The sequence below is a fragment of the Platalea leucorodia genome, assembly GCF_965183815.1.
Source record: "Platalea leucorodia genome assembly, chromosome: 9".
Classification (NCBI taxonomy): Eukaryota; Metazoa; Chordata; class Aves; order Pelecaniformes; family Threskiornithidae; genus Platalea; species Platalea leucorodia.
In genome coordinates this window covers 10475769-10502970 of record NC_138831.1, presented here as the reverse complement: position 1 = coordinate 10502970, position 27202 = coordinate 10475769, and the positions used below count along the sequence as shown (strand labels likewise).

General features: G+C 40.6%; 1 protein-coding gene across 1 annotated transcript in view; it reads left to right on the top strand.

The window, feature by feature from the left end:
• Nucleotides 1-27202, top strand: part of MDFIC2 (MyoD family inhibitor domain containing 2) — a gene marked incomplete at both ends in the record, with an annotated part of 49192 nt that overhangs the window by 9612 nt on the left and 12378 nt on the right. Inside the window, one exon of the mRNA XM_082322767.1 lies at nucleotides 18059-18097. Within this exon, the coding sequence (XP_082178893.1) occupies nucleotides 18059-18097 (39 nt within the window). The remainder of the gene's footprint in view (nucleotides 1-18058; nucleotides 18098-27202) is intronic.

The window sequence follows — 27202 nt, the reverse complement described above, 5'->3', positions numbered from 1 at the left end:
AGCAACCCCAACTGCATGTTCTTATTATGTATCACTAAAGCTAAATTCAGACTGGTATTTCCTCTCTTAGCCTTCCTAGGGTTTCTGACTTCTATGTATTGACAGTCAGAAAGAGTCTTCGAGGTTAACTTAACTCTCTTAACCCACTCTTCATGCTGACTCTGCATGACACTCACTCTTACTAAATAGACCTTAGAAATAAGTTGAGAAGAGTCTTAGAAAAACAGAGCGCATCCTCGGGTAATTATAATTTCATAGGGCTGCTTCGTGTAACGCACTTCTATCAGATGCCGTTCTTTCAGCTTTCCACCTTGTGAGCTGCACTCATTCTGCACACTTATTGAATACCAAGTAGTCAATACTAAACTAAATCACAACTTCTCTTGTTGGTTAACAGAAGCCTAATATGCTGGGCAATCCACGCTGTTACACGTATAACAATTTTGAATTTGACTCAGACCAAGCTGAGCTTTAATGCCTTTTAAGATTGTCATGTAGATGTATCACCTATGTTGACTGCTGGTCCTAAACTTACATCATGGCTCATAAATCATTCCTGACTGAAAAGAGTCCACTATGATAGTACATGGTCAAAGGGGAAAAGAGGGGAAGACAAAAGAACAGAAACTCAAAAGTAAATTTAAGCCTCCTCATTTTCACTTTGCTTCTTCTCAACAATTTCCCTCATATATAAATACTAAAAAACCAAATAAAATCCTATGATAAATTTTTTTTCCTGAATAAAAGAAAAAGAGAAGTTGTAGGTTACTGGAATTTTAAATATCCAAAATCCATGCTTATATTCCAGGGGTGGGCAAAACAATAGAAGAGATGGTGAGAGGTAGGAGAAGTCAGTCAAAAGAATCATAGTAAAAAGCAATTATGGCACCTGGTAGTCATTCTGGTTAGACAAAGTCGTGAGCAAATGTATTGTCTTCAGATATTTTACATGTTTATTATTTTAAAAAATACTATTGTTATTATAGAATCATAGAATCATTAAGGTTGGAAAAGACCCTTAAGATCATTGAGTCCAACCGTTAACCCAGCACTGCCAAGTCCATCACTAAACCATATCCTCGAGCACTACATCTATCCATCCTTTAAATACCTCTAGGGATGGAGACTCAACCACTTCCCTGGGCAGCCTGTTCCAGTGCCTGACCACCCTTTTGGTGAAGAAGTTTTTCCTAATATCTAACCTAAACTTCCCCTGGTGCAGCTTGAGGCCGTTTCCTCTCGTCCTATCACTTGTTACTTGGGAGAAGAGACCGACCCCAACCTTGCTACACCCTCCTGTCAGGTAGTTGTAGAGAGCAATAAGGTCTCCCCTCAGCCTCCTCTTCTCCAGACTAAACAACCCCAGTTCCCTCAGCCTCTCCTCATAAGCCTTGTGCTCTAGACCCTTCACCAACTTTGTTGCCCTTCTCTGGACACGCTCCAGCACCTCGATGTCCTTCTTGTAGTGAGGGCTCCAAAACTGAGCACAGTACTCGAGGTGCGGCCTCACCAGTGCCGAGTACAGGGGCACTATCACCTCCCTGGTCCTGCTGGCCACACTGTTCTTGATACAGGCCAGGATGTCATTGGCCCACTTGGCCACCTGAGCACACTGCTGGCTTGTGTTCAGGCGGCTGTCAATCAACACCCCCAGGTCCTTTTACGCCAGACAGCTCTCCAGCCACTCCTCCCCTAGCCTGTAGCATTGCATGGGGTTGTTGTGACCGAAATGCAGGAGCCGGCACTATAAAACAAGACATATAAAAAAATCTAGCATAAAGTATTTGAAATATATCCATTCCAGCTTCCAGTTAAGCAATGATTTTTTTTTTTTTCTAGTTTATTTATGATTTAAATAAATAGCCTATGAGCTTCAGGTAGATATTCACTTGACTCACACTCTTGGTCCTTAACTTTATGATCAGCCCTGTTCCATCAGAGATGGTAATCACTAAGCAAAGAAAGTCCAAACAGCAGTGGAAGCTGCCCCAGCTCTTGTTGGAGGGAATCACCAACAGTTGTAGAAGGATAGTATAGTCTCCGTACCTTAAATTTTTTTCATGAAAAATAAATAAAATATAAAACTAAGCTGCGGTTTTTAAGTATGACACAGCAGTATTACTTGCATTAGGCCAATTTACCACTTATGATAGCAGTAATAGCACTAAAAGCCAATAAAAGCGGTTTGTTCGTTCAGAGATTGGCTTTTATGGCTTATTCTAAATATTATCAAGTGAATCAAAAGCTGTCATTATAGTGTCTAAAAAACCTTCGTACCCTGTAAGCAAACAGTGTGACTTTGACAAATAATCATTAATATGCCTGTGTGAGACCAGGGCTAAAAGAGAAAGAAAAAGGAAAACCCAATATTTCACTTTACATAAATCATTAAGATCATTTCAGTTAAATTTCACATAAAATAAAACAGCTTTATATGTAAAATGCCATAGTTTTCCTAAGATTTTTTTTTAATCTGTGAACATACTTTTTCATAAAACAAAAACTTGTCAGATAACTGAGCAATGAGTGATTGAACTGTAACGATATATTCTCATCAGCTTTGGGAGAACAAATGATACACATGTCTAGGTAGTGCCTTTTGGGCCAACATTAACCTATCCTTCCCTTGGCTCCCATCCTGCCTGCCAAAAACCCCAACAAGCACAGCACCACTGCCCGTCTTCTTGCTTCACAACAGAAGGTATGTTCCCATAGCACTGGAGAATTGTAAACTGATTCATCTCCCATCTCATACCCGGCCAGTTACTCTTGAAAGAAGCTCAGGGGAGCAGATCCAAGGCTCTGGCAGCTCTCTGCTGCACTCCACCCACCTCCTGCCCACTTGGATGTGAACAGGAGCATCCAGAGAGAGAACTGTTCTCTCTATTGTATGCAGGACAGATGTTGGATATATAGGGTTTCCTCTTTGCAGTATTCCTTGCTGCTGTCCAGCAATACTAGGGCAAGTCCTCTTCAAAGCTGCACAGCTCAAGTCATTACCATTTGCCATTTCTAGTCTTTGAACCTCTTGAATGGCACTGCCCAGTGTGCATTCACCAGCAACAGTTTAGGATGAAGATTTGGGCTTACCACTGGCTGCCTAAGACAACTGTTACTGGCAACATTGCAGTGATTCACATGCAACTTCCTGAAGTGTTTGAGAAAGGATGGAGGCAAAGAGACAGGAGAAAACACCCTTGTTACTGCCCTTCTACTGACACATCCCAGTGTCCAACATTGCTTCTTTATGCTCTCCTGCTGCATAACCCGGTAGACCTTACAGATGAGTTACTCAAGGTCACACACCTCTGCCTGGGTAGCCCTGCTGGCTCTATAGAAGTGCCCTCATCTGTTTCAGATCCCTGTAGGTAGGCATTACCTGGGCTACCTGGACAGAGTAAGATAGACAAGGTGGAAACACAGCAGGAGCTTCAGGAGATCATGTGGGGATGGGACATTGTGTGGGGATGGGATGACTCCATGGGCAGGGTGAGCACAACACCACATAAAGAGGGTAGGTACCGGGCAGGTTAGGTGTGGATCGTACAATAGTTCTGACTATATAATCAAGGCTTTTCTCAATTAAAGAATTTGGACTGTTAAAATATTAACTGGACTAACAGTAAAATCTTAGTTGCATACACACTATGTGCCTGTAGAAAGATTTTTCAGTGCTATGTCAACAAGAGGATTTGGGAGCCCCAGTTATTTTCAGCACCCTACAAGGAGTCTGGCCTTAGGTCTGCAGGCCACAGTGCTTCCTCAGCCCTCAGGCAAGCCTCAGTGACTTGTTAGCCATGCTGGCAGACACCCAGGCTCTGGACTCAAGACCAGGTTATGCAACCGTGGCAAGAGCCTGGGACAAACTAAGCGCCTTGGGCCAGGCATAGCCACCTGTCAAGTCTCACGCATTGAGTACAAGCCTTGGGCAGTTGGCTCAAGCATTCATGCTCCCACAGCGAGTGCTGTGTCTCAGGGAGTTTTCTTGCCTATTGCTATTTACAGTTTTTGGGGCCCCACTGGAATGGCAAGCTAGCGTGCTTGCAGTTGACGGGTTATGTGATACGTTGTGCAGCTGCACAGAGTGCATGGGCTAGCAGAAACATGTGGTGCTGCACTGCCAGGGGAATTATTCCCCCAACACAGCCCTTCAAGGGCCACATGTGTTTTGCAGGCAATTTATGTGAGCAGAAAACCAACAGACCTCCCATTCCAGGCTTCTAATTTCTTTGGCTATTTTTTCCATGGATTAAAGAACTTTCCAGAAACACTACATTAACAGTGAAGTAGAAAGATCCCAGGTAGAAACTGATACACCAGGTTTTGTCTAAGGTACCCTAAAGCATGGTAAGAAACCTGTTAGGATCCTCTATATGCTTGCATTTAGCCAAGAAATAGTGTATACAATTCTATAAATTTATACCAGAGCTGCTTCCCTAAAAAAATGCCCACTGAATTATGGGTTTGATTATTTCAACCCAAGGAGCGAAAGAGTAGATAAGACCTGTTTAACTACTCACAAGCACAAAGTCACTCTGGTCCATTTGAGTCTCCTCTTTCAGGCAGAGTGTCTAGCAACTACCAAGCTCCCTTCCAGACCCAGTACACAAACTGAACATCTGCTTTTCTGTGCCCAGGCATAAGCTGGTTCAACAGAGGGTCAACAATCGAGACCTCGACAACATAAGCTGCTCATCGAAATTAATAGTGCCAGTGTTCCTCTTCCATTTCCACCAACAGTATTTTGCAGTACTGATTTCAGTCTCAAGCATTCCTATAAAATGGTAAGAAAAGATTTTATCGCACAAAGGTTTGAGTGGTTTGTCCTGTTTGCTTTTCATGTCATGGGTCTGCAATGCATGTATTCATCACATATAGTTTTCCTGTATTATTGTTCCCAAGGGTTCAATCTCCCCATACTTTAGCCCCACCTTCATCTCTTTGTCACACACAAGTTCTTTATTATTGCTGAAGAAAATCAGAGCACAGGACTCTATGGGTTGCTGTGCAACCTGAAACAACCTATGCAATGCTGACAAAAAGCAAACATCGGATATGATTCTTTTGAGCAAGATTTCAGGAGCAAAGTCACCAGAATTACTCATATGCTTGAAGCTAGGCTTGTGCTTAGGCATGTTGCTGAATCTGCTTCTGATAGAAGAGGAAGACTAAGTATGCCTCAGCCTAGATCAGAGGCCACATCTTGGGTACGGTGTTGCCCTGTTTCTAATTGCTAGTGTAGCCAAGAAACTGTATCCCTCCGTCCACTTGAGAGACCACCTGGAGAAATACTTTTTTTTTTTCCCCTCAAACTTTGCACAAGAGCCCAAAACTTGGCTTCAATATAATACATATTTTCATTTTTCCCCCCCTCTAATGAGATGCATGGATATTTTTACCTGCATGTACTGTGTTTTGGTAATGGGAAATATTTCAAACACTGTGTGGTAATGGACCGTGGGATATGGGATTATATATTTATTAATCTCAAGAGCACTGTGTAGACTGTACCAGTAAGTTACAAGCAGATTGGCAGAACAGGGTTTGAATTCTGGCAGGAGATCTCTTCCAAGCTCGCCTGTTAGGCTGCATTTGTCTCCGTTTTAAAACTTTACGCTGAGCTATAGTTGCTTCTGTCAACTGTGCTACAAACAGGCTGCACTGAGCACTCTGCTCTGGGTCAGTCATGTCAAAACTAGGGTGACCTTGTGGCCAACGAGATGCACTTCGAGCAGCTGACCACTATGGTTTGTGTGTAATATAAAAAAACATTGCTATATCCAGAGATAACAGCAAAAAACATCAGTCATGGTGTGCTTCCATTAACAGAAAAAGCTCTCTTTGCCCATGGAGATTGTATTTATACACAGTGATGTCTAAATCTTGTATGCGAGTTTACACAAGTGTGCTACAGTCAAATACACTCTCACCTTCTCTCCTGCCACAATAGGTCAGCCTAGACTTTTCAGTGTGGTGACTTTTACAGAAATGAAAGGTATTTTTTGCACAACTGAAAGACTTTCATTTTAAGATGAAAAAGCCTGCTTTCTCCCCTGAGGGAAAGTTAGAAAAAGTTTCATGGATTTGCCCTTTGTAATATTCTGGTTTGTCTGCAACAAGAGGAGGAAATAAAAACTAATGGAAAGAGACATTTCTTCCTGGATCAAAACTGAATACTTCCAAGAATGCATTCTTAGACTGTACGCATAAATACTTAGAAGAAACAATTGCTAGGTCAAATGATTCACAATGTACAGCTCCACTTAGGCACTTTATTTTTCCTAATCAGGTAAAAAAAAGACAAATTTTTGCTTTTCATTTGAAAGTCTCAGATCCTTTTCAGTCATTAACCACTAAAACAGCCTATTTGCTCCATGAAAGTGATTAGTAGGTGTGGAGGGAGGTAAAGCAAATACTTAGAAGTGTGAAATTAATTCTTTCCTAGACTTGGACATCAGGACAGGAACATACTCTACAGTGAACCAAGTGAAAGCTCAGCCCAGAGCCTTTTTAAACTTCAGAACCGTTCAGATCCCAACTTTGCAAGCTTGTTTCATCTTCCCCTATGCCACCACTTATCTTCAGGAACTGAGGCATCCTACAGATTGAGACAGTAACAAAGTAAACTTTTATACCCAATGTTAAATTAAATATACATTAGATATAAGTAATACTTCGATATTCTAAATAGCCAGCTTTCTAGGTAGCTGAGACCCTTGACTGCAGTTGCCAACGCCTAACATTTCTTAATGAAGATGAGCTCTACATGTTTCCAAGAAATAAACAGGAATAATTGTAGCACCCAAAATTAGTAGCTATAGATGAATTAAAGATCACAAAGGACTGCCATTGATTTTAATGACAGAACGGTTGAACCCTTAATAAAAATGCCAGTACTGAATTATTAGAATCTGACTTTCCCTGATTCTCAGTCTCATTTTCTACCATTTATTTATTACTCTTCCAGTTCTCTTCCAAAAATACCAAGTGGCATCACCTTCTTCTCTGGCCTGTGATAACCTAGTTTGTGCAATGCCTGCCTGTTCAAAATCTTTCATTTGTTTTTATGAGTTCTGGACTGTGGCCCTAGACTTGGTTTTAAAACAACTAAACTTTCCCTACAGAAAGTACAAAACTTTCGAGACAGCAGATGCCAGCCGCCTTGTACATGAGTTTTAAGAGTTATCTTTCCAGGACTGGCCACACTGACCTCCTTCTCTCCCATTGGCGTCCCATTAGAATGCAGGTTGTGTGTAAAATTAGAACCAGATCCTGTAAGTACCTCCAAATCCTTGATTCCCTTTGTCTGCCAGGGAAGTGACAGTAGTCATCAGCCAGCTACAACACTGGAGTTATTGACATGGAACTTGCCTTGGAATGTATGTAAATTTACCGTAAAGTTATTTAGACAGCTGATTTTCAACTACTTTCTTCATCTGCATTGTCCATAATGTACATCATAAAATCCTTATTTGCCCTATGATGAAGACTACCTAAACTATGGCTGGATAAGAAGTGTATTTGCTTTGTCTAAATAGTGCAAGCTCTCCCATATCCAATGACTGTTGGAATTATTATGTGATCTTTTCAACTTCTAATACATATTAATTTGTAATATACAAAACCATTCAAATAAATAATTGTGCAGACTGAATAAAAAAGCAATTTAAACTTCCCCCCCTAACTGGAGACACTTTTTACAAATAGTTCTTTTAAGTAGTCTTAATAGTATCTCTTTAATATTGCCATTAAAATTCACCAGAGTTCAAGAGCAGAGCAAATTTACATCTGTTAAAATAATGGAATTGACACTGATATTACATCATTGCTATTTTAAATAATCATTCTTCATAATTCTAACCTACTTGCTTTAAGTTGCAAATAAAGGGCTTGTTCCTACTTTCATCAAAGTCAATGGCAAAACTCCCTTTGGCTTTCAGGGAGCAGCACCTAGCTTTAAAGACGGGGGCCTCTGGTGATATGCGGTGGGGTTTGACTGCATTTACTAATGATTCACTAATGCAGCAAAGAATAAATCCCTCTGAAGGAAAAATTACTGAGGACATTTCTATGAGCTCCAGTCAGATGGGATAATTGTGCTGGACTAGCCTGTTCCCCAAAATCACAAAACTCTATACACTACCCTGAATTTCAAGAGTTACAGTTTTTCTGCTTAGTTTCACAAGAAAGCGATGTTTTATATAGGTGTTTTTTGCCATTTTAGTGCAATTTTGTGGTTTTCCTTCCTTAATATTTTGGGAGAGATTGTTTTAAGAGAAGCATAATGGCAACCCTCACAAATTCACCTTCTCTTGGGAGAACATTAGAAGTTTCACTGAAATTACATAACTGTTCTTCTATGAACAATTCAAACTGAACCTAAAGGAATTAAAAAGATAGCATATACACAGCTGGAAAGCCACCTAGAAAGTGAATCAATGTAGTCCTCTCCCTGATTACAGAAGAAAATGAAGCAAGGATACTTAAGAAATACAGAGGATAAAAGTTATAATTCAGACTATTTATAACTGGAGAAAAATATGGTTTTTTAATATCCATTTCACACTCAAAGTTTGGTACCTGGCTATTCCTAGGCTGCCTTTGTGTTCTTCAGAAAAAAAAAAATCAGCATCCACACAGCAGCTTATCATCTGTAAAATCATCATGATTGAGTTACCTACATAGATCAAGTTTTCAGGGACAGGAATGCTTCAACTGTATCTGCACTGAGCATCTAGTTTGACAGATTTCTGGCCATGGCAGAAATCACCAGTCACTACAATTAACTTTCTACTAATGCCCTACTAAAATATGTTGAACATTTACTGGACAATAACCACCAGCTGAGTCTTAACCATAATTTTTCACTGCAGTATAGGGCCTGTTAGATGTTATCTGGGAGCCAGAGAACTTTATTAGCACTATCATAAAAACTAAAGCAGAATCAATCCCTTGTTTTATCATCACTGACACTGCCTATTAGACATAAAATGTCTATCAAACCTCAGCAAAGTTAGGTCCTAACTGAAATTGCAATTGCCTTGACATCTTTAAGAGTAATTCAGCTTAAAAAAGGCCCACGTGAGAGAACAAAATGTGACCCTTTACTGTGAAGAAAAGCATAAATAAGCAGCACCACCAAGACCAGGGAGGAAACATCAAATTATTCCAGAAAAAAAAAAAATCAAGTTTTGAAGAACGTGCAGTGCTGACTGCTTTACTTCACTTGGAATTACTTGCCCCATTACATGTCTTCCCACTTCCACAGCAGGACACCTGCCCTCAGGCTTATTTGGGAAGAGAAAAAATAAAATTGTAGCTTGGATGGAGGGAAATGTCTTCCAAGCAAGGACGATTAGGCAATGCTCTGCCACAGGAATTGTTTCAGGCACTGTCACTTGATAGTGTCTAAGAAGAAATGAGAGGGAAAACACCTAAGGGATTAGCCCACAGAGATTTTCATGTCATGCAGGCTGGGATTAGCTGAACTAGGAGGTCCTTTCCAGATGCATCATCTGTGATTCTTTTTGGCACCATTCCTCAGCTTTAAAAATACACCATCTTCCCCCATGCCAGTGGCACTAACACAACACGATGTCTAGTACAACTCAGCCTTCAGGATAGTGTTGAATAACACAGCAAATAGTGCTGTGCAATTAAATAAGTTATAAATTCGGCTTTTATTAGCAATTTACTACTTTTGTGGCTTTCCAACCAGGCTAATAGGAGGAAACAGCACACACCTGACATGGAGGAGCAGTTGTTGGCAAAACCCTCATCACTTGGCAGGGGGGGATATAATCAAACATACATATATTATAGAAACTATTTTTATATTATAAATATACAGTCTAGATTCTTCATTCCAACACTATTCTTTTCTCTAACACTAAAACCTGCTTATCTGAAGACTTTGCATAATTGCAGAAATCTTCATGGGAAGAAATATGTTCTTATGTCATCTATTTTTGGCTTTCCATGCCGTGACAACGGAGGCTGGCCTTGTGTTTCTATATATGAACACTTCTCAGGTAGCAGAACGTCTACTGCAGATTGCCTAGCACCTGCTTGAGGATGAGGTGAACAGAAAGGAAAGCAAAAGTATTTTTGTTTCATTGAGAACATCTTGGCCAAACCATATTTGTAGCAGATGAAAAAATGAGGAAAATGTAAACCAATGGGGAACGGAATCTTTTAATATTTTGGGAGCATGAAATGGTGAAATCAAAGTTCTGAACTTGAACAGGTTTAAGATGTAGTGGAACAAAAATGGCAGGTGCTGGGGAGAAATATCGTTCTCAGGATAAGTATTTTCAAAACCTGGTAGTTACATTTTGTTAGTTCTAACCTTCTTTTAATGACATAACTTCTGAAAAGGGAATACAAAAATATGGAGCCTGAATGTCAATAGAAACATATTGTAAGTGTGATACATCAACAAGTCTACTGCTGCTGGGTTAAGAAAAAAACCTAATGCACTTAAACACATCTTCTTTTGCTTTCTAATATATTTTTTGAATGATCTGACTTTTTTTAATAGAGCAGCTATTAAGAGAAACTAATTATGATTTGATTTTTAAGGGCCTGGATTTTCTCTTACATGTATCATTCTAACTCAGGACAAAGCCCATTCAAGCAAATGAGAAGAGGTTTTTGTGAATGAATTTAAATGTGATCAGAAGCAGACCCCAATATATTTATGGATGGAGTGAGTCATTCTTGTTCTGGTTGGATAATTACATCAGTGGAGAATTAGTCTGTCATCATGCAGGGCCTGAGCCTCCTTTCTCTTACATCACCATACATCAGGAATCATTGTGTGGAGTTCACTAGTATTTCACTAGCCTAAAACCAACACGATGGAAGAGCTGAGCCCACAGCCCCAGTCCCCTCTACTAGTTGTGCATTGACTACAGAGAAGCTGCCCCGTTTAAATCAGCAGATCATCTGGTCTTTCTTCCTTAGTCTGTTTACCTACTAAATCTTTCACATAAGTTATTTTAAGACCTGTTTCTCATTTAAAATATTAAGTAACTGTGGTCATAAAAGAACACATTCTTTTTCTGGCATCACATTCAAGAAGTAACTTTCATTCCATCAGTCTCCAGTGACACATCTACAGAGATGGTAAGGAGAAATTGAATAGACAATGTAAATTTGACTACTCAAACTCCCTCTACAGCAAATGTGGTTCTGTGAGAAATCTTTAGCAGTCCAAGTCTCTGAGCATTTTGCAACAATTTCTGTATCAAATTAAAACAACTATGCCAGACCCGACAGTATTATTCCCTTTTTAGGCACACACCAGGTTTGGTGGTGCTAGAACAACATGTGATCCACCCATCTTATCTCTAAGAAAAGGCAATTCCAACTATTTAGGAAGCCAGCTCAGGAAGTGTTGTGGTGGGCTGCTGTGAGTATCTAGAATACATTATGAGAGGAGAAAAAAAAAAAATCAGTTGGAAAGTCTCCAGCAACCATTGGAGTTCCTGAGAAGTTTTTCCCTCATGGCAATTACTTTAAGGCTAATTAGAGGCAGAAAACCAAGATGGCCACCTACAAATTCCCCAGACATCAGGTGTTTACCAGAAAAATCTGTTCCCCAGCCACACGCTGTCCCTGTTCTCAATGGTTTCCATGAGCCTCTCCCCTACCAGACTCTAGGCGGTCTGCCTTTCCAGTACATCTGCACACTTCTCACTTCTGAGAAATGGGGAGGATTAAAACCACCTTCGAAGGGGAGAAAACAATGTCATTGCTTCTTGGATCTAGGTCAGCAACCCCAGAAAGTGAGAGCTACGATAATGTTTTACACCAGCTTCTTCATAGGCAACAACAGAGCATCATGTTTTCCTGCTATCCTGTCCCTGGCCAGCCAGTGGTCCACCAGGGACAGTGAGCTGGAGAACACTGGATTTAAATAATTTCCAGTGCAGTTTTACTTCCTACCATTACACCTTTTTCTCAAGATATTTAAGCACCAAGCATTGCAGGTGTCATGGTTTCATATTCATGTTATACGTAGCTAATATCATGTAGAATTTCTCTGCATGAAGTAGTGTATTTTATCTTTTTCCACACATAAGAGACATCTGCACCATAATATATCCTATAGGCAGCTCTTTTCATATCTAAATCCCAGGGATTGGGGGGGGCGGAATATTATATATCTATTCAGAAATTAAATGAGATTAATAATTTTGAAAGTAATTTACAAATAGCAATCAGCCTCTGCAATGAAGGTCAAAAGAAAAAGGACACATTACCAATTGAATATCTTCCCTCCCTTTAAAGTTTTAATACTGCATACCTGTTAATAATGGGAAAGAGCCTTCTTCAAGAGTAGCATTTTCAAAAATTGGTAGGATCCTTTTGCTAATTCTAATCTTCTTTTAATAAAATAATTTGTTAAAAAGGATTGTAAAAAAGCATGAAAATGGAATGCCAATAGAAATGTACTGCCTATACAATAAATAGTTAATGTATTTTCTAAATGAATGATTTAAAATAGCTATTAAAGTAAAGAGAATGAGCTTATGTTTCTAGTAATGACTTCTCTGCCTCAGAATGAAATCTGTAAATCCCTGATTGCAATTTCACATCCCAAAAGAACAAGCAGTCCTGGGACCAATGCTTATTGCCTTTATCATTAATACTAGGATACCACATATGTGATTTTTATATCACTGGTTTGAATATTTAGATTTATACTTGTATATGCTTTATATTTTAAATCTCATACAGCTATTCTGTCACAAAAATAAAGCTCTCCTTCAACAAGGCTTTTTTGTATGTACATGCGTACATGTATACACAGATTTTCAGTATAACTACAATTTTATTCATAAGAGTGCATAATGATTCAGGCTGTGATTGTTAATAAAAATGCATTTCTAACCATCAAATTTGAGTCTATTATTCTAAGTTAATTGCATTTGCCCTAAAGAGACTTGCGACTGGCTGTCAGCCTATTTGTGTCAGTTCCATTTTATTCATCAGTCAATCTTGTCTCCTCTTTTTTCACATCCCATATATTGATCAAATAGATTTGTTAGCATGCCTCTGCAGCTTTAAAAAAGTTTTTGTTATTTGTCAGGTTTATTTGATTACTATATTAGTTTGCGTGTTATCTTAATTGTTATTTCAATAGAAAATAAATGCCCTTTGATAGTCCCACAAGATTCCCATGAAATATAATCCATCTAACAAGTTAGTGGATGGAGTGAATGTGGTCAGAAAATAAACACATTAAACCTATTTTAAAAGGTGGTATTAATCTGCAGCTGTATTGTACTTGATCCAAAAGACAGGAATAGAAATAAGTACAGTGTGAAACAATTTTGATAAACATCAGTGCCGTATCATTGCATATTATGCTATGTATGAAATACTTTAAGAAAAAGACGTGCGATATAAAATAAACTGAGGTCATATCTGGAAGAGTGGGTTTTGTGGTTAAGTGTGAAATGGAACGACATTATATATGGCTTTAGACATGAAAAATTAGGCTAGAGACGCTGCAAGCAAAGGCAGGTGGAAATGCAGTGTTAGATGGGGCAAATTTTTGATAGGGAGAGAAAAAACAGCTTTTAGGAAGGTATTTGTTTGAGGAAGAGATAAACATCTAAGCAGGTAGCTTCTTCCTCTGTAAAGATACGATACACTGTTTAGTGAAATAAGAGTTTAGCTAGATTAAAAATTGAAACAGCATCTTGTGCACATTAGCCACCCAATTTTGGTAATGACTTCACAAAAACACAATTTTTACCTCAATCTTCTCAAAGGGGAAGGTGGTGCAACCAGTTTTTCCATACAAGTGTCTCAGAAACCTGCCTCTGATACCTTAAGTGTCAGTGAAACTACATAACTCTGGCTCCTACATAACCCCATAAAATCTGGGATCTTCTCAGCTGGTACCTGAGCTTACATAGTGTCAGAAATAAGCACTGTTGAAAATCAGCAATAATGTGCTTACCATCTCATTAAATAAAAAGATATGAGAAGTCCATGTGTCTTAAGATGGCCACTCAAGACAGAAACATTGATTTTATAAAAATTTTAGGAAACAAAATCTTGTGTTTTACCCATCCTTAAGTACATTGACCAACCCCACAGCTTTCTGAAGCTGAAATGTGAAATTACCAGAGTTTTCCAAACTTCTTGTGAAAAGCTTTGTTCTTTCATTTCTTTGGCCAGGGTTGGTCTTTCATTATCTAACTTTGGTCACCTAGAAGTTTGGTTTCTGGTCTGGGTAATTATCTGTATTTTGTCTGTAGCCAACTGCGGGGGGGTGGGGGGAGAACAGGGACAAAACAAGACTTCCAAAGAGCAATTTTTTCCTGGCTTAAACTCTTCTGTCGAGATGGGATGTCTTGCCAGCAGGACGGGCTTGTCTCTTTCATTGATTATTGTAAGAGTTTAGGCCAGACTGAACACCTATCATACCAGCTACAGGTGGTATGATGAACACCATACTAAGGGGGGCCTATCTCATTATAGCAGGAGCATTTTTCAATGCCTATACACTGGAAAATGTCCAACTCCTAGATTATTGTTTTTCATTTGGAACCTCTTTAACAGTATTTCATACCAAACCGCCATGCTAACGCTTCAGATGCCCTAAAATAAAGCTGAAATTTCCAATTGTCCTAGAGCAGTCAGCAACAATCCTGCGATTCAGAAGCACGCAGCGTGATGATAGTTTCAAGCTAAACTGTTATGACCAGCTAGTATGGAATATAAACAGGAACAGATGAGAAGAATACAGCCTCAACATTTGAGACAACAAAGAAAGAGTGAAATGATTGCTACATAAAAGGAATTTCAAAGACCTCCCAGAAAAGCAGGCATAAAATTCCCCAATAAAAAGGCTCAGCAAGAAAACTGTCACACCCCCTAATCCTCAGCAGACTTTAACAAGATGTTCACATGAGGCAGAGATTGTCTCCTTCCCCAGAAGACAAAAGGCACAGAAAACAATACTGTCTAGCATAGGATTAGGAGGCAAGAGATAGATAAAAAGGATTCCTTAACCTTACAATTAGAAACACCAAGTCTCCAGCCAAAAGGATAATCAGAAACAGACTTCAAACCTGTGTCACAATAATTGCTGCATCTTTCTTTACTCTTTGAAAACCGATATATTTTCTGAAGATTTTTTTAATTTATTGCCACCCCAAGAAAGTTTTTGATGGCCACTTAACTACAAGACAACTGCTGCTACCAAACCACAATTCAGCACACATGGCAACAGCCTTTTATTTCCCATTCTTTGTATTTCCACCATCTCCAACCAAGCAAAAATTAGATTACCAATGCTCGTACCAACCTCCCAGTAAACTGTACAACTAAAAGCAAAGTTACATGTAATGCACTAGTCTTCTAACAAATAATCAGCTTACTGTGCCCTAAACCAGACACATACACAGATTCTTCATGCCAAACCTGGCATAAGCATGTGCTCTGATTAAAAAGGAAACAACTTAGTTGTTATAAGTAGCATCTTTAGCTTTATTTGGTATTACTAATGCCTTTAAGCAGAAGGCAGGGTACTGGCAAGAGTAGCAAACAGACTTGAAGGGGGAGGAAGCCTACAGGCTGGAAAGAAACTAGTTTCCAAAGTTTGACCCTCCTGCTGTAGGTCACTAGTGACCATAAGCTGCAATAGCTGTAGAAGTTTGCTGCATGAAAATTTAAGACTCTTCCTGAGGCTGAACAAGGCAACCACAAGACATTGACTACTGCATTTACAGAGCATATATTAACTTACATACATGATTTCAGCACCTGAACAATCATATATGATTAGGAACTATACATGTCCCCACTTCGTAGGGAATTATTTGAGGCACACAAGAATTAAATGGTTAGTTCAAACACTCATTGAGGGACAGACAGGATTTAAGCAGTCACCCCCTCCAATGGGCAGTTGAACTTGCTAGCCTTTCCCAGTCTTTCTGGTACCATCAGGAAAGGAAAAGTCAAGCAATTTCTTTTTTTCTCAGGTGCAGCACACTTGCAAACTGTCACTCTATGCCATTGTGATCCTACTGTCTATTGGACCTTAAATTTCCTGCCTTAAGCTAATGTTCAGTGGTTTTGTTCTGTGCAAGCTAGACACTACCTCAGAGCTGCTTCATATGCTGTGGCAGATGAAATAATCCCTCTTTAAGTAAACTACTTGAAACCACTTAGAAAGAGGTTGGCAGAGATGCAACCTTAACCATTGTCATTTGTTATGGAAAGATACAAAGAAATCACACTTCCCAGAAGAATCATGGCTTGAAATAAATGCACAGAAAAAGGTATGTGTTTCTGTTCTCTTTTTAGTAAAGCTCAAAGAGAGCATAAAGCTTGGTTTGCACATACTTGTAGTAGAGAAGGGAGAAAAGTTGTCTACAGATTTGTAAATAAACTTTCTGGACCTTGGTCCAACTGAGAGCAAGTAATTCACTGTCTACATCCCCAAAGCATGTAGCTAGCAGTGAACCAGGCAGAGCAATACAGGATGTGAATCACTGCAGGGTATGAGTGGACGGTAGTCTGGTCTGTGTGATGGCTTAAGCAAATTCATCTCTTCTCAGCCGCACAGTGCCCCAGGGACTCCAGGTCTTGCTTGTGGCATAGTGTCAGAGTCTCACAAGCCTTCGCCTACAAGCACACTTTTCCCCATGCCACAAGAAACTTTGCTGCTGTCCTGCTGAAAGGCCAGCTATGCTTCAATCGAGAGCCTGGAAATAGGACCATGGCACCCTGTCTGTTGTCTGAAAATTATTTCCAGGTCATATTTTCTTCATTTTATAAGCAAGCAAACTTCTGGTTGCCACTATTACAAGCACAACTTGAGATTTACAAGGTAGGCTAGTATTTTTCACAATTTGCATTCAGATCCAGATTTACTGAAAGAACTGCAGAACATTATTTCTTTGAGTGACCCCTGTGTGGCACAAAATCCCACATCCAGTGGGATCACAATGTCACCTAAGTATTCAGTCATTTAGATAAGATCTATATCTTCCCCTCCAAGCAGGGGAGAAATGCATAGTGCTACAAACACCATGAAGTTTTCTGCTTTGCCATCATTACTGATTTTGAGATACCCTGATACAACGGCGGTGAAAGGCACTGCAAAGCCCTAACATGCCTAAAAGCATAGGAAGCATTGCGGTGCTGAAACAGAGAGATGGGTGAGCTAAACTTGAGCCTCCACCATATCCTAAAACCATGGTTCAGAAGACTAGACCACTATTACAGCGGTTATGTTTAATAACTTATTCTGCTGGCTTCAAAAACTTAAAGTCCAGCATCTTCATATGTACTGTTGGTAGGAACAGGGATGTGATGAAGCACACAGTGATGAGGTCTGTATTCAGGTTCATTACCAGTGTTTTCTTCGGTTGTGATTATTTTAATGAAGATTTTGCCTAATTAAGATTTTTCACGATTTGGCATAGAAAGCAGATACAACACCTGATATAGTATACCCTGAAGCCAAACACTTCCATCAGCTTTAATGGGCATTAGGATCAAGGCAGAGCCATTTCACTGATCAGGTGCATGAAGACAACTCAGACACAAGCCACCAAAAAGACATAGCAAACCCCAAGCTTTACTCACTCAGAAACTCAAGGGTGAACGCTGCATTAGTGAGTCAGGATCCTCAGGGAGTCTCTGCTCCTTTGGGTAAGACAAGTTGTGTTGACTATACGAAAACTGGCTGTGTCCCCTGGGAACAAAAAAAAAAACAAACCAAAAAAAAACCACCACCAAAAAAACCCAAAAAATCATTTCAGTGAGAGGCCAGAGGACACCGGAGCCTTAAAGGGAAGAAGTATCTCCCAGCTTCTATTAAGAGATGGTTTTTTTCCATACTTGTGAAGTCAATTAGGGGACTAAGTCTCCAGCCCCAGTAGCTTGACTTCTCTCTTTCCTCTGATAACAATACAGTTTTGAGGCATTTACAAAACGCTGCTGCCCATGTGGGATAACAAAGGCACCTCACCAGCTGAGGAGCTTTTCCTGCTTAGTGAAGCCTTCCTCTCCGATTCTTGTTTTCCAGAACTGGACAGCCCCATCCTACAGCCCCTTGGAGGCTCAGGTAAGTCCACCCACCTTCTCAGCTCCCTCTCCCCACAGTACATAGGTCATGGCACTGCCACTTTACTGAAGTGGCCCCTTTCATGCAAGAAAACAATCTCAATTATTCTAATCCCATGGGGAATGTGAGCAGCATTTTTTGCCTTAATACTGACTCATCATCTGTTTCAGATTTCAGCCCATCTTTAAAATGAGACCATTATTTATATTAATGACTTAAACATTTTAAGGTTTACTCAAAACAGCAGAACAAGCATAGAAGTGCTGTGGGCTAAGCCTACAAGCTTTTGAGTATGAAGATAACAAGCTCTTAACCTCACAACTATTTTCTTATGAAAATTGAGTAAGAACCCCAAAAGGGTCAGTCTATGAGCTACACAAAACCTTCTTGTTTCAATTTGCAGGATTTTAGTGGATTCCTTTGGGATCAGGCAACCCCCAAACCAATACCTAGCCACCTTACAAGGGCTGCTGATTCTGCACCTTACCTGGAGAACAGCCATGACATTTTTCTTTTCCTCTTACCTTTATTTATCTGCTGAAGAAGGAGGAAGGCTTATGCCCTCCCCCTTCCCAGCTGAGGATGTTTTCCTGAATGAGGGTTCTTGAACCAATTGGTACCACCTGAAAGCCTTTAGAAGGAGGAGATATGCCAATTTATCTGCTTCCTACTTAGCCACAGCAGAAGTGGGTAATGCTTATCTGCTTCCTTTAGTTGTGATGATGACCTTTAATTGGAGAGTCCCAGCTGGAGCCAACCTGAGAGACCTCTCAGATTTTGGCAGGGCCCTCAGCAGTCCTCACCATGATGATTAATTGGGGTGTCACTGATTAGAGGGTGAGCACACCAGGCTGTGCAGCACCCCCAGGCTGGGGTCTTCCACTAACAATGAGCTGGCTGTGTTTAGATAGCATGAGACCATGCTATCTAAAGAAGTTTAGAAAGCACCATGCCCCCATTAGGACCTTTCTTAATGGGGCACCCAAGACCCTGTTGTTGCGGGCAAAACGCCTGCACCCAACGGCTCTGCATTTATTTGTACTGCAAACACACACGATGCAAACTTTCTCTGCTAGTTAGAGGACACTGTTGGGGGTTTGGTAGGCAAGGTCAAGACAGTGTTAGTCTGCTCTGATAAAGCATGAGGAGGTAAATCATTCTGTGCAACTCAGAAGTCATTCAGATGGTACTTTTGGCATTTCCCGCCCCCCCCCCCCCCCGCTTTTGTTCTGTCAGTCTGAAGAGAACAGCTCGTGTGATGTAATTTAGAATGGAGCTTTTTTAAAGCTTTCACTCAGGAAAAGCTTCAGGAACTCTGGGGGTATAGCTTAGCTCCGAGAAACAGAAAGAAAGCAAGTTTGCATTGACAGCTTGATCCCAGAGAGAGGTGGCTGCCTGCTTGTCTAACAGGTCCTCTGGGTCTGGATGAGGCAGAGACAGAGGAGCAGTCATATTAAGTGAACATGCGCTGCCAATGTTAAAGGAACAATTACCATTATTCTGCATAGTTCACTGTTTGCTACTGCTATTTCCTTCAATAAAACCTCTTTTCACTTGCCAATTGGAGCTTGTCATGTAACAATATTTCTTATGCACAATACACATACTAAAATGCCCCTGTGTTTTTAATACATTTATAGTTGTTAACAATGGCGGTATAGTGACAGAAAAAATGTACTTGCTTTGAATACAGAATAGATTGAAAAAAGAACAAACCTAAGGCCCTGCTCTGAAGGATTAATGGGGGTTAGATTTTGCCTAATCTCAGTGTTAAAAGTGACACCTCTTCCATTGCATTGACACCCACTTTTTCCTCTCAGGGCCTGGGCAGTGACCTCCTTGCTTGAAAGGGGTTGTACACCTGAGCCTTAAGCAAAAGCCTCAAAGAAAGTTTTGATGTGAGGAAGTGTTGAGGAGAGGGTTGAGCTTGCACCTGCCCCCATGCCCAGAGAGCCCGGAGGGGGATGAACGAGGGGTGCTGCTGCTGGGGCTTTGGCGAGCTCAGTGCGCTGAAGGTTGCCCAACGAACCCTTTGATCCTTGTGCGTAGTCCACAGATGGGTGGGAGCTGATGACCTACCATCTAACAACACCTGAAACCTCTGGTGTTCACTGCTCACATCGGACACTAGCAAAACTCCTTGGGAGTGCGGTTCCTTGCAAAGCAGGACAAACAGCTGGCACTGGGGAGAGGCTGGCATTTCACTGAGATTGCAGGAACTCTGCAGCTCTCCTCTGAAAGCTCATACAATGAAGATATTGTGCTAGTACTGCACTTGCAAACATTACAAAGCCAGGCAGAAATGACCACAGTGAAGGTGTCACAACGAGAAGAAATTACCTGTTTGTGCTTATGAGCAGGCTGACCCTAGTATTTCATGCACCCAAATGAACAAGCAGCTGTTTGGAAACCTTTGTAGCACAGTCATGAAGGAAACTTTCTTCTGCCAGAAGATTCATGTTTTCTAAGAACACTATTTTGTTCTGAACAAGTTAATATACACAGGAAAAGACATCTTGAGTGTTCCTGGACTCTCCTACACTACCCAGGAATAGTGATAGACTGTGAGTTTAAACACATCCTTCCACTGCACAGTGAGAGAAGTGTATTTAATGCTGTGAGCAGAACAGTTACCGTGTTTGCCTTTACCAGAGCAGGCAAGAGTACACTGTCCTAAAAATACTTATTACATAATTAAGAAACAGTGGATGTCATCTGTGTGCCCGCAGAATAGATGTTCTGCATCTTTGGTGTCCCCCCAGGAAAAAAATATTTTGTGAAAAGATGTATAGCATGATAACATCTTCTGCTTCAGGTATTGCTAAGTGCTTTGTCTACAACAACTCTTTCTGAGGAAAAGAGCAAAGAAACCCAGAGAAGGCTACCATATTGGAGGTTGTTTTTGAGCCTGATTTGCTGAGCTCCCTGGAAGTCTTTCCACAGACATCTGCTGATAGTGGATCAGGCCTTTGCAGAGCTAAATAAATGATTTTCCAGCATGGTCCGCCAAAGGCTGCTCAGCAGCACCTGGGCAGGTGCTGAGATGGTAATAAGATTAATAATGTTTGCTATGGTGGACAAGTCCAGCTCCCAGTTGTGTTCCAGTATGGCACTCAGATGAGAGAGAAAAAAAAAGGAAGTGTTTGCTAGGAAAGTCTCTAGAAGACATAAGACTCTCACAGATTACCATTCATCATTGCATTGGAATCAAAGAAAAGCTTTTATAACTTATCAGAAGACATGTTTTTTTTGTAGCTGTATATTATGACATGCCAATGTACTGTGAGTAGAGCTTTAAGGACCATCTATAAGAAATGCTGCATCTTCTATGATTTGCAGCTCTATTTGATGGCATTTAAACTGTTTGGATATATTTTAAGAATATATGTGTTCTTCATGGTGTTTCCCCCCACCAAATCAAAAGGCTGACAGCCTCAGAGCTCCTCTGGCTTTAACGCTGTGCAAGGATATCTTTGTGATCATAACCGTGTGTAATACCTGCTTTGGGAATAAACTCTTGGTACCTAACTTCAGCGTCATTCAGAAAGTGACACAGTTGACAAAGACCTTGGGACATGAAAGGAAGACACTGTGCTGTCTGCTCATTGGAAAGTTCACAAATTCTGCCTAGAGATGCCTCTACTATTTTCACTTTTCAATAGATAGTGCTTACCAAAAATAAAACTGAGAATTTTAAGTGCTTTCCAAATTTAATGACACAGAGTTTTAGGTGGAAAAAAAATTGCTTTGTAATAAACTCAGTATTTTCTGGTTTACATTATCTATAAATTTCCCGAACTAAACAGAGTGAGCAATTGCACAAGCATGTCCATGGGTGAGACCTACCTTTAGTTACTGTGCCAGCGTATTAAATAAAGCCCTGTCCACTTCTGCCTGCTCCATTCTAGTTAGGATTTTGTTTCTGAAACTTGATCGTATTGGCAGACAGTCTTAACCTCATTGATGGGGTGAGTAATTAACCGTGAGAAGAAAGAAGGAAGACTGAATTAATGCAGCAGTGCTGTTGAGGCAAGGACTATAACAATAATAATAATAAGGTTTGGTTTTTCTTTAGTTTGAAAACAACACGATCAATTCGGATGAGATAATGCATCAAAATCTCCAGCTTCAGACTCTGCAGTGAGGAATAAAGAGAATTTGACAGTTTTGAGTTATCCCTGCAGTACAACAAGCAGCTGCTCATGAGCGCTGGGATGGACCTGCCCCAGCACCTGGCTGCAGCTGCAGCCCCATCAGCGGGGTGGCCTCAGGGGCTCTGCATGGGGCTGTGCCTCCTAAGTCTGGGGAGAGGACAGGACTGGCACAGCCCTATGGTGGCTGGGGTGACATGCTGACATTAATAAAAACAAATAGATGCTTAGCCCTCCACTTGGAGGGGGAAGGATAGGGCTGTATGGTTTCAGTTCAGGTTTGGTTTGAGACTTACTTGCTTTGAGTTGGTTTAATGATCCCTTTTAGCAAAATGTCAGGAGAGTGCAGCCTTCAAACAGAAAGAGAGAAACAAAAGAATATGGGAAGAAGACTTTATTTTTCTTTACAATATCTTTTTAGGGCTGTTTCATGTGCTAGAGCCACCACACCACTTACAAGATCCAAAAATCCAGTCTGGGGCTTAAATTCAGCTTCAGAAATAGCCACTCTTTCTTGGACACTCCCAGAGAGGATGATCTCTCTCAAGAGCTGCTGGAGTAACAACAGAGTGCCAGGATGCCCTAATCACAAACTGGAGGAAATGAATTCAAAACAGGCAAAAGAAAAAAAAAATTACCTATCAGAAAGCAGTACGTGAAATGCCAAGAGGTCCTGCTGCTCTCTGGACTAACCCCAATTACTGTAATGGATTTATTTCATGGAGGCCATTTCATACAGTCACAACAGCCAGGAAATAAATAGAGACCTAAAGAAACACTTGGTAGGAAAGAAAACAGTGGCTGAAGCAGAGTTTGGAAGACCCAATCTAGAAACAAACCTTGGGGGCTCCAGCACAGCTCTCCCAGAAGATGCACGGCCATATCCTACACTCTGGCCCATGGGTTTCAGTGACTGCATTGCCTGTTGACCAGCTGATGATATGTTTCTGCTGCAGTTAACACTTGATACCAAAGCTGTGAAGTTCCTGCAAAAATCCAGTGATTTATCTTGGTGCTTATCAGGCTAGGGCTCCTGAGGACCTGGCGCCAAGCTCTGAGACAGAGCGATAGAGAGTGCAAGTCTCTGGGCAGGCACCTGTAAACCATCCAGTGAACATGCTACAAAAGCAGTTGTGAATTTTGCTATTGTGTTCATTGAGAGCGTGAATTATGTCCGGTGTCTAACGCAGATGATGATATCTGATGCAATAGGGACTTTTGAATTAGCACATGAAAACTTTTTCATAAAGTGTTTGGTCCCCTTTCTTGCAAAGTCCGTTACAACTCTACAGTGTAAGCGAACAACATAAGATTCACACTGATCCCTTCAATTCTTTTTTAAGCATCCTTAAATTCAGCTTTTTTTTTTCCTGCTGTACATCTTACTTTTTATAGTTAAAAGTAATTTTGAAGCAAAAAAGAACATAAACAATATACACTGACTCTTGACACTCCATTGCTTTTTTAAACTAGAATAATAAAAATTTGCAAATGAACAAAAGAGTGGGAGGAAGATATCTGATTTACAATGTTTTTGAGATAAAGAACACTATAAAAAAAGATCAATGTGAATAATAAAGCATTGTTAACTGAGTCATGACATTTCTATTCTCAGTGAAGATTTGAACAGTAGAGCTCTGCAAATGAGCACCTTGTGCCATTTTCAAAGTGGGAGGAAGACATATAATTATAATTTTTAAAGTGAAGAGAATTTTAAAAAAATCTCTGTGAAAAAGTTTATTGAAAAACATATCGACATATCAATATGACATAAATTACTTTAATTTTATTAAACTAGGAGGGGGGAAAACCTCTTTTTGAAGACTGGCTGCAGAAAGCATTCCTTGAAAAGAATTTTCTTTATTAAAAACTCTTTTGCTAAGATGAAACAGCACCGAATGTCAGCACTACTGTATATTTATTCTGTAACTCTTCCAACAGCTGAGATCTATAAAAGAAACATATTTTCAAAACAGTTTTAACCTCCATTGTCTTGATCATTCGTATTAACATTTTTCATGTCACCTATTGAAATCTCTTAAAGGAACCTTTTATTCAGTCAAAATTAATGAACCCATTTTCTTAAACAGCCTCCAAAAAGTAAAAAGGACATAATGTTGTGCATTTTATTTGACATACGTTTTCTGCCATTTCACTTATTTGTGTGATGAGAGCAAAACTTCATATTTATGCTATCAAATCTGCAGAGAAAAGTGATTTTGAGAGAGAAGAAAACTAACTCTGCTCTTGCTGTGCATGCAATTTAAATCCACAGTGAAAATACAGCATTGATCAGATTACTCCACTTGAGTCATTTAGTGCTTTGGCATTCCTGAAGTTAGGGCCCAGCTGTGAAATCATAGTTGGGGCCAAACTTTGCTGTTAGGTGAGTGCACATGGCTCCCATTTTCTTCAAAGGGAATGACACACATGGCCAATATTTAACTTTCACCTCTTCCATTCTTCAGCTAGCAAAGCCAGAACCAATGTAGGCAATTTAATAGAATTAAGAATATAATCAAGATTTTCCAGGACTTACTAGTGATTTGGGCTATATAATTCAATACACCTCAAAGCGCAGATGCTCAGCATATTCTGAAAATCAGGCCATCTCGAATATCTTACTTTAAGCAGGTAAAATCATAAATCACTTTGAGTATTTTGGCCATCGGATCCTAACAACAAACAGGGCATAGGATACCTCTTCAAAATCATAAGCTCAAATCTCTGGATTGGCTGGGATACCTGGGAGACTTCCCACATCCCAACCTATTTTGGGTACTGCGTTTGCACACATTTGCCTCCTGCCTGCACTTGAACACAGTGCAGACGCCCTTCTGCAGCAGCTGTCCCCTCGAGAAAATCTAGGTGCTGGTTCTGCAGATCCCCTGGGATGGACTGGATTACTGGGATGGCCCACAAGACTTTGAGGCTCAAGCGCCACAGAGAGAAAAAAGGATGCATCCCAAAATCTAGCTGCCCCATGGTATATGCAGATCTTCATTTCAGCTCAAGGTCAAGTGGAAAACTTTCCTACCATTCTTTCTGACTCTCCTCTTCGCTTTCCCCCAACTCCATCTGTTCCTCACCCATCTCCTTCGTTCCACACTTGCCTCCCTCTTCTTCCTGTGTCCATCTGTTCCCTCCTTCCTCAACGCAAGTTGGGGAAGGGAAGTAAATTCAGTCATTCACTGAACAGATTTCAAGATAAACCCCCTCCCTCTCCAGTTCTAACTTCATTCATCATGGTAAAAATTATAATGAATAGAAACATTGAAGGTGAAAATTTATTAGGGATTGTGTTGTTTTCTTATATCAAAAGCAGTTAAAGCTGCATATAAACATTGGCTTCATTCATTTTTTTTTAATATATGGTATAATTAGTGAGAAATATTAGTGGAAGTGCTTGCTATGCAGTCCATCAACACATGCCTGTCAGAGTTTAGGATCTGGGCCAAAATTTCTTGCCAGTCCTGTGATAGATTTATAATAAGCCTATAGAAGGCTTTACAGTCAGCTGGGTCACTAATTCATGAAGTTAAAACGTATGCAATGAGGTCAAAAATTCACTATTGATAAAATGCCCCCACCAGGGATTGCACCATTAGCTTTGTTACTGCAACAGCAAAAAAAAAGTAAACCCAAGTTCCTCTGAATTACCAGTCCATCATCATAAATCAGAAGAGAAGCACTTGCACAGGTTCATGATGTCATATGAAGCCCCAAATATATTTATAGCCTTGTGTACTATTTCCTGTTTCCCTATGACAAAAATAAACAGTCTCTAAATCCCCTGTATCCTTACGCCTGAGCTCAGAAAATGTAATGGGCACAAAGCTATGAGAGCACCCATGATATATTAGTCTAGAGCAGGTTGCTTTGGGTCGGCTGTGGGGCCCGCTCTCCCTCTGGCCTCTCCTACATGGATGAGAGCAGTTCCCATTGAGTTTGCTTCATCTGCTGCACTCACTGTGGGGACAGTCCCACACCCCGACTTCCTACTTTGCCTCCCTAACCCTGGGAGAGAGAAAGAAGGGAGACTTAAGCCTCCAAGCCCTAAGCAGGGAGTGGGTGGCCTGGCAAGCATAGCAGAGGTGGAGGAGCTCAGCACCCATGTGGGGACCTGGGCCTGCCACTGTGAGGACCTTGGGCATCTTGTCCACCGAGAAGGATAAGCCATAGAGGTTGGAGCTTAGGGGTGCAATTTCCTCTCTCCTCCTTTGCTGATGATTTGGGAATCTCATCTAAGGTTTCTGGGGTGTTTGGGCATGGATGATGCCCCACATTTCATCACAGACCTCCCAGCTCTCAAATTTTCTGTACTTACCTGAAACAGGAACTGCTGTGTTTGCCAGTGATCCTCTTCCCCTCTTCTCAGATGAAACTTTCTCTCTTCGCAATTTGTTTTTCTTGTGGCTTCCTTTCCAGAAATGAGACAGGGAGTAACACAAACAGTGCACCATCCCACGTAACCTCCCCCTGCAAGGAAGCACACTTGCTTCTATTTGCCCCCAAAGCAGCAATTCCTGAAATCAATGACTGTCACTAAGTGGCTGGGGGTGATACATGTGCCAAACCACATTTATTTACAGTGTCCCTCTGCAATGTTGCTTTGTTTTTCCACCAAGATAGCTGCACCAGCTCCCTGCCCCTCCCGGCGCTTCCCAGGGTGACGCTGAGCAGTGAGGACCATCCAGGTAAGTTGCTGGCCCCATGCATGTGTCACACCATGCAGAGATACTCCTGGCATCCCCTCCCATTGCTGCTGGCAGATAAATTATGTCCTTCAGACTGGCAAGAAAAAGCATTTTGTTTTTCTTTTTATTTTTTTTTTTTTGAAACCTGGCCATCAAAACCTGGGGTTTGGGTTTCATTTTACTATGAGTCTTTTCAAACCAAGTGAGTTCAGTTCAAGCCTTTATACTTACAAGTTATCATCCATCAGGTCTGATGT